Raw genomic sequence first — 8,500 nt, 5'->3', positions numbered from 1 at the left:
GTTATGTAGCCCACGAGATGCTGATTCAGGATGAAGAGTAGGAAAAATAATAATAATAAAAAAAAAAAACTTATGACACAAGACCGCATGTTGATAACTGCTGAGCTTGGGAACGAACACATGTTACGCAGGTTACAAAATCACATGCTTCACGTTGACAAAGCGATAGCGCGAATATCATAAACTTTCGTGTCTTATAATCATAACTCTGATAATAGTGCAATAATATGAACATTCGTTTTGTTATTAAATAAATACTTAAGAGAGAGAGAGAGAGAGAGAGAGAGAGAGAGAGAGAGAGAGAGAGAGAGAGAGAGAGAACACGCTGGCCTATGGTTTAACATCACAAAGGTAGCGAACTTTTTGCGTCACAAGTCTTGACGTACATAGTTCAGGACGTGCTGTCCTGCCCAGCACGGCGACGAGAATCTTGGCGTTGGCTCTGAACATTTGCAGCTTCTCGAGAAATGGCGTCACGGAGCAAAGTAGCAGCAAGCAGCGATAGCTACTGGAGACTGGAAGTAAGGGAAAGTAAGGCAAAGCATGAGAAGAGAAGAAAATAAAAGTGAGATCGGATTATTTTTCTGCCGGTGGAGCAATTAGTTCATGGGAAGTCTCCCATTGCAGGACACGTAATTATTGGTTGCGCCACGATGATTTCCAGGACACAGCCCAGCTCGTGCGGCAACCATGTCCAACAGAGGCGGCCATACTCCTGGGAAAGTTGTTCAAGCACCTGTGTCATCCTTTGTGTTAGGTCGCGATTTTAAAACTATTACGACTATTATATTTCTTTTTCGAATAAATAATGGCAAAGTTAGGAATGAGGACGCCAACACTTAAATGCGGTCACATTAGAGGACGAGGCACTTGAATTACTAGGCCTATGGAGAGAATGAAGAGGCCTACTAGGATGAAAGTCAGAAAAAGGACATCTGTGTTCCTTTAATCTGTACGAGCACCACGTGCTGTTGCCGGCACACCCTTTATGTAACACTTGTACATTTTAAGTTATTATATTATTTGACTTATTGATTCTCTCTCTCTCTCTCTCTCTCTCTCTCTCTCTCTCTCTCTCTCTCTCTCTCTCTCTCTCTCTCTCTCTCTGACGTCTTTTTACTTATTTATTTATTTATTTTTTCGTTCGTGTTTGAAATATTCACTTTTTATATACACATTCTATAGCTCATTTGATCTTTTTATTCGTTTTTCTTTTTATTTTAGTGACGTTTGTATATATATTTTTTTTCGTAATTTTAATATGAATTTGCTGTGTTTATATCAAGTTTTCTCCAGATCCTGTATTTTGATCTCGTTTGATCAATTGGTCCGTATTTCTCCTTTGAATCAGGTCATGTTTCTTGCGATGCCATATAATGTATTTACTTGACATCCACTTTCGAAAGCTGCAAACTCCTCTGTGAGACGGTGTTGCCGAGATGGTGCTTGCATCGTTATGTGGAAAGCAGGGAAGAAATAGTTAGAAGAGATTTTTGACTTGTTTATTGAGTCTGCTTACCTCTAAGACATCATAACCTCTAAATCTGGTTAATGTAACAAACATCGGTCAACATTTATTAGCAACAGGTTTGTATCATGTATCATACATAAGTGGTGGAACCGGGTGATGCGAAGTATACATTGTATCTGCTTTTTTGAGTGCGAAAACCAACGGGAGTCCGTCAAACGTGCATGGAAACGTATTCATTAGATAAGATGTTAAGCAGCATCGTTAAGCAATGAATCTGAAGCTTAGGTTGGATATCCTGGGGCAGAGATTGGGTTATATCAAGAGCAGCCAAGCCAAACAACATGACGACGATTGAGGCTTGCGACTTGCTTTTGTGGGAAGAGTTAATTATCATCACATTCTCTCCGCATGGTGTGTTGTAGTTTGCAACACCTCAGAGCTAATCAATGCGGGGGAAGCTACAGAAAACGGATTTCTTAAGCGGCCAGAAATTGAGAGAGAGAAACGATATACAGTTTTTGAGCAGGTCTCCGCTACCAATGGAGGTCAGGGAGACGTAGGTGCAAAGACAGGCAGGCTGCAGGGGAGTCAGTGGTGTCCTAGGTCTGTCTTTTGATCATGAAGCCGTCGACCACGCTTCAGGGCGCGGCGTCACAACAAGGTGACTTCCACAGCTGAGGGGCGGGGGTTGGCAGCGAGAGTGCGTGATGCTACAGACAGGTGTTAACAGTCGTGGCTTCTGACTTGTGTAGAAAATACGAGGCTTTGAAACAATATGTATTTTATGTAACCTTGAGACGCAACCTCCTAAGTAATACAATAATATAAGAAAATAAATAAATCAAATAAAAATCATGAAGAGGCAAAATGTATGAGTGTTGTTTCTCAGGAAGGGATGCTGTGCTTAGAATCAGCATATAACATATTTTTATCTATTGACTGGTGTGGATTACCGAGATCGCAAAATAGTAACATCCTCATTGGGCTGTTCCCATTAAGAGTCATCACGACGAATTAACTACCCATCACCACCTTACTTACCCCTTCTTATGATGAACCATCTGCCCCATGCCTTCCTTCTGTGCATTATAAGCCTTCTCTTCCGATCTTCCTTCTGCAACGTAATAAACAAAAGACAGGTTGTGCTTAAAAGTTTTATTAGAAAAAAAAAATTAAGAAAAAATACCTGACACTCTTTACAACATTGCTGGTCTCATTACGTAAAAGATTGATACGTAGCTTATAAAATCAGGTTTGTGTCGTTACACTCTTATCATTAGAGAGAGAGAGAGAGAGAGAGAGAGAGAGAGAGAGAGAGAGAGAGAGAGAGAGAGAGAGAGAGAGAGAGAGAGAGAGAGAGCTGCGACAAGCAAAAACGCAATCTATAGTGTAGCCTCTCTGTACAGTCGGCTCTCTACTTGATGAAGCAGTGTTTTACCTGTATTTCCAACGAAAGCGGCACCTGTCACCTTTTTTTTTTATGGCAGCGGTGATTGGCAAGAGCTGGCTTTGACGTAGGTATTTTAGGCCTGTCGTCTTTCTTTCCCCCTACACATACACCTCCTCTTCCCCCATATTATCTTATCCCCTTCCCGTACCGTTACTTCATCTCTCTCTCTCTCTCTCTCTCTCTCTCTCTCTCTCTCTCTCTCTCTCTCTCTCTCTCTCTCTCTCTCTCTCTCTCTCTCTTTATTAATACATTCAAAGATACATACTTATTTATAAGGGAAGAATATTTTACAGGCTAAAGGAGGTAGTGTGAGTACTCCCTATCTTAAAACCTAACCTTGATATAATACAGTATATAGTCAGTTATCGAGCACCTGTGTCACTGTCACGCACCGCTCTCAGCCAAACATGCGCCAACACACACACGGAAAAACTCAGGTCGTTGAGGCACATATATGAGGCTAGAAAATTGTTCCACCACTTCACCACACACACACACACACACACACACACACACACACATATACACAGACTTCTGTACAAGAGTTCAGAGTTTTGCCAGCAACGACCTCCTTACACCAGACTGAAGAAGTGTTAGAAAAAAGAGCTTGGCAGGTCAACGCACAGGAGACTCTTGTATTGTTATCTTGACCTGTTCAATAGGTGTGTGTGTGTGTGTGTGTGTGTGTGTGTGTGTGTGTGTGTGTGTGTAGCTCTTAATCATTGCAGTAAAACACAGTGACCTTGAGATCGAGTTGCTGGGAGGCGGTATAGTTGCTGACTGATGTTGTCAGTGAATATTTTAGAGGAATATTTATGAAAACCTCTTAGAGAAAACTTAGTAGAACGCGAAAGAAACCCAAGAGAATAATGGATGGCGAGTAACAATGATAATGAGGTAATGCTTGAAAGACAGCGTGCTTTGTAAGGGTACACGAACGAAAACTGTAGCATTGTTGCCAACTCCTGACAGAGGCCTTGAAGCTGATATACTTAGTTATAGGGGAGGAAAGGAGGGAGGAGGGAGTTAGTCTGTGGCAACAGATGTGTCACTACTGTTCCTAGTTTGTTGTGCTCGTAAGATCCCAGGCCTTTCGTTTTGCTGGCATAGTGGTGATGATATTTCAACATGATAGAGAGTGAAACAGTGAATGTTTAATTTATTGCTGACACACACACACACACACACACACACACACACACACACGCACTTTTTTTGTGAGTGATAAAATCTTGCTTCTGGCTGCTCTAAAACAAGGTGTATGGCTGCAACAAGCGTGTAAGATGACAAAGTGGGGTTGCTATTCCAGGGTGTTTTGTGGGTGGTGTGTGAACCACGATGCCGCGACTTCCCATCTTCACTGTGGACGCCTTCTCCTCTCAGCCCTTCAGCGGCAATCCTGCAGCCGTCGTCCCCCTCACGCAGGTCATTAAGCATCACTAGGTCATGTCATGGCAGCATCATATTTCGCTTTAGGCACTCTGCGTAGTGTTATTAATTTTTTTTCTCTCTCTCTCTCTTTCCTTTCTTTCTTTCCTTTTTGCGTGGGAGGGAACTTAATATAGACAGTGTTTCACTCAAGGCGGAGCGTTTCGTTGCCGATTCGACAACATGCAGCTGTTATATGATTTTAAGTTTATCGCTAATAATATGTTTTCTTTTCGTAGTGCTGACGTCCGTCTTGTAGAGACAGTATCATGAAATAAGTAAGAGAAAGGTGACTTCATCCTCCCTCCTCTGCAGGAACTGGACACCTCCATCATGCAGAAGGTGGCCACGGAGATGAACCTGTCAGAGACAGCATACGTGCGGCCTCTGGATGCTGGAGGAGACAATCCTTGGGCCAGCTGTAGCCGCTACTCCCTCAGGTGGTTCACACCCATTAAGGAAATCCCTCTGTGTGGACACGCCACCCTTGCCACAGCCCACGTCATCTTCAATAACCTTGGTCAGTTTCAGAACCAAACACTATCATTGTTCATAACACTTCCGGTGTGAGTTCCTCGCCACACCGCTCAGGGATGGGGAGGGGAATCAGCAGCATATCTAGGGAATCCAATAAATGAATTTGATCTAAAATCTAAGGATCACACAGGCAACTTTTTTAATAGAGTGGAATTTGCTGTTTGTCAGTGCATTACCACGAGGCACTTGGTGCTTTTATCTTGTCTCTTTTTGGGTCCTTTCATGAGAGAGAGAGAGAGAGAGAGAGAGAGAGAGAGAGAGAGAGAGAGAGAGAGAGAGAGAGAGAGACTAAACTACCTCTCGCCCAGGTCACTCTGGCGGTCAGGTAGAATTTGAAACACTGAGCGGCACCTTGACTGTGCGTAAGGACGGTGATCAAATCGTCATGGACTTTCCCAACAACGAGGCTACAAGTTTAACAGACGAGGAAGCTCAGCGTCTTAAGCCGCTGGTGATAGCCACTTGTAGTGGAATGACAGTGCAGGAAGTGTTACTGTGTCGAACCCTCAAGTACCTTCTGGTTCGCCTCGACGATTGTTATTCCAGGTAAGCAGATCTCAGCGGTTGTACGCAGTTTTTGAAAGTTAACAGTGGTCTGGTAATGGCTTATGAGATTTAGTTATACACGGGGACTGAATAAGGTTTTGCTTGTTTAGAAACGCCCAGTAAAATATCTTCATTGAATCCGTGTTTCAGTAAAGACCTGGAAGAACTCTTGCCAGATTTTTCCGGAATGAAGCGAGCCCACGATGGATCTCAGGTGATGGCAGTGATAGTGACCGTGCCGGGGAAGAAAGACCTCTTGTATCACGCCTTCTCCCGATTTTTTGCGCCTTTGTACGGCGTGGACGAGGACCCAGTGACAGGTGAGGCCGAAAATGTGCCGTCAGTAATGAATAACTGAAGAAGTGTGTAGAGTATAGAGACAAAACAGCCTGACAACCAGTACATCAATCATTAATCGTGTTACAGTTCAGTGAACTCTAGCACTAAACATTGTAGTGATGAAGTGTTGCATTGTAGAGAGAAACAGTGACCAGATATCCATGTTTAGTTCTCATAGTGATACTCAAATCGTGCTACGTGACTGGAATATAATCAGCAATTAGGGAGTTAGTGCCCTATTAGTAGGAAGTTTAGAAAAATGAGATAAATCTATAGATATGGATAATTATATATGTTTTACACAGGGACTGTCACATGTAGGTCTGCTGGCTTCTTGCTGCTTTCTTATGCTCTCATGTTTTATGCTTTTCCCTGGTAGGGTCAGCCCACACGGTGCTGGGGCCGTACTGGGCGAAGCACTTAAACACCAACAGCCTCACTAGTAAGTTGATCACCTTCACCTTGCCACATTAGTCAACGACTCAGATAGTCAATTTTTTAAAGTGTATAATTTCTTGCTCGTGAGACTCATTTACTCAGTTGTGGATATTTTGCCGAAATGGACAATGCAAAACTTGTATTTATGTGTGATATCACTAATTTAATCCAGGAAAAAAAATTTGATAATAAATTCCTTATCACTTTGTTGTCACCCATTCCTCCGTGGTCGTGTGTGTGTGTGTAATTGTAATTTAATGTGCGCACTCGGCAGTGAGGCAGTGTGGGCAGCGTGGTGGGGACGTGCGGGTGAGGATGCGCGGCGCCGATCGCGTGGACCTGGCCGGCCCTGCCACCACCGTCCTGCAAGGGCACATCAATTTCTGAGCATCACCACCATCAATTATGCACCACTGACAGCAATTTAAGCAAGGAAAACTCATCCATGCGTTGGATTCATATGAGTAGATAAAGTCGCAGTCAGAAAATAATCTCAGCTCAGTTCCATTGTGTATTGCTTGCTTAATCCCTTTGTCTAATCTGCGAACAATGCCCTTTCATTTTGACTGATTCATAGCAGATAAGGTAACGGTTGAGAGAAAATGCTAAACTTGGTAGTGAACATGTCATGAAAATGATTTATTGGCGTGCATTGTGGGAGGAAACATCGGCTGTCTGCCTTCTTTTGCCCTTCATTACTGACAAACGCCCAGAAATAATGATATATATTGCTAATATATACATATAACTTTTATATAGAACATTAAACATATCAATCAATCAATTACCCATCATTTTCTTAACGGTATTTGACATTACTGCAATTAGACAGTCACACTACTTTCGTCACTTTACAAAAAATGTTAAAGACATTTATAAAAACTATATTCGACGTTGTTTTAAGAAGTAAATCTCAGTAAATAATTGGACTAATCAATAATGCACTGCTTCAATATTGAACATGTTCCTTAATAATAGATTCATTAAATAGTCGAAAATAGTTTAAATAATGTAAAGGTTGTAGAAAATAGTGGTGAAATGTAAATGTAGAAATTGAATTTCTCGTGTATATGGCAAAAAATAAATAAATAAATAGATAAACGATACTTATCCACACAATGTAACATTTAGTTATATTTAAGATAATTAATGGGAGACTAAATAATATTATCATGCACTAACCAAACACTGAACATCATTATTTTTATTATTATTATTTATTATTATTATTATTATTATTATTATTATTACAGCCACGGTAACTTGAATGCGCATGGTAAATTTGAATGCGCATGGTTAAGTTTGTAAACACTCGCCGTGGTCTCGTGTGCCTGTGTTATCGCGGTGAATGCGGAGACTGTGACTAAGATTTTCGTGTATCTAGATCAGCAGCGAGTCGTTCAGGATCCCCCAACTTGACTTTTGCCCGAAGGGAACTGCAGTGTGATGATAAGGTAAAAATCTAGGGGAGGAACAGCTTCAGTGAACCATGGAGGGAGTCGTGAACCGCCACCATGGGAAGGTGAGGAGCGATGTAAGTGATTGATTGATTGATTGCAGTAATGATTGACGGAGTAGCTGTGTATTTGATTAGGGAGGGATTATAGTAATAATCTTAGCCTACCAATTTCAAAATAGTGTACATTTGTTTCTGGGTTAAAATATGTTGTTTTCAAGTCGTAATTTACATAGTGAAAGAACCAGCAGTGAAATTAATGAACTGAATGAATCTAAAGCTAACCAAACAGCCCTAAGGTGAAAATGTGGTATAAATTAGTTTTATTAACGTTGCTCAAACTTGGACAAGAACATTTTAATTCTGTTTTTTTTTTCTCTTTTTAAAATGGATTTTTTTTTAATAATTTTTATTTTGATATTTAATAATTTGTCTTTTGTGTATTTGGACCTCTTTGTTTATATTGCTCTCTCAAACAGCATAAAAAAAATAAAAAAAACATTGAAATATGCATAAAGAAAAGGGTAAGATATAGTCTGAGATTGTAATGCTGTTTTTTGTCCTTGTTGGGCACTTTGTAGAAATAATGAAGAATTGATCTGAAGGCAGAAGGCAGGATAAATTCATTATGAGAGACCATTGCTGAAAATCAAATCCCTGATCCTTAGAAGCATAAAAGTTGTCAGGTTCCAAGGTGGTTTTTTAAGTGTAGCCCTGGTCACTGCACAGCTTCCTCCCTTCATTTAGATGGATTAATAATTTTAGTGTCAGACATTTTCTTCTTTTTTTTAAGTTTGAGCTTTTTCAGAAAATGTGACAGACCTTGCTCAGAAAT

At 41.0% G+C, this 8,500-nt stretch overlaps 1 protein-coding gene across 1 annotated transcript; it reads left to right on the top strand.

Annotated features, from left to right (window-relative positions):
* The first annotated feature begins 3,897 nt into the window (after positions 1–3,897).
* LOC135108280 (phenazine biosynthesis-like domain-containing protein) lies at positions 3,898–7,310 on the top strand. Its single transcript, XM_064019065.1, has 7 exons — positions 3,898–3,997; positions 4,231–4,346; positions 4,665–4,869; positions 5,195–5,432; positions 5,583–5,752; positions 6,151–6,213; positions 6,484–7,310. The coding sequence occupies exons 2-7, from the start codon at positions 4,260–4,262 to the stop codon at positions 6,594–6,596; spliced, it is 876 nt and encodes a 291-aa protein (XP_063875135.1). The 5' UTR covers positions 3,898–3,997; positions 4,231–4,259; the 3' UTR covers positions 6,597–7,310.
* The last annotated feature ends 1,190 nt before the right edge of the window (positions 7,311–8,500 follow it).

Source organism: Scylla paramamosain, chromosome 17, assembly GCF_035594125.1.
Source record: "Scylla paramamosain isolate STU-SP2022 chromosome 17, ASM3559412v1, whole genome shotgun sequence".
In the NCBI taxonomy this organism is placed as follows: domain Eukaryota; kingdom Metazoa; phylum Arthropoda; class Malacostraca; order Decapoda; family Portunidae; genus Scylla; species Scylla paramamosain.
The sequence above is the reverse complement of the archived record's forward strand: the minus strand, read 5'-3'. Positions and strand labels throughout refer to the sequence as shown.

What these genes read in the sequence shown, in the direction of transcription:
- LOC135108280 (XM_064019065.1), top strand. Translation starts at nt 4,260, where the DNA reads ATGCCGCGACTTCCCATCTTCACTGTGGACGCCTTCTCCTCTCAGCCC. An exon ending in CCGTCGTCCCCCTCACGCAG is followed by an intron (nt 4,347 to 4,664) that starts GTCATTAAGCAT and finishes CCTCCTCTGCAG; the next exon opens with GAACTGGACACCTCCATCAT. An exon ending in CTCGACGATTGTTATTCCAG is followed by an intron (nt 5,433 to 5,582) that starts GTAAGCAGATCT and finishes TCCGTGTTTCAG; the next exon opens with TAAAGACCTGGAAGAACTCT.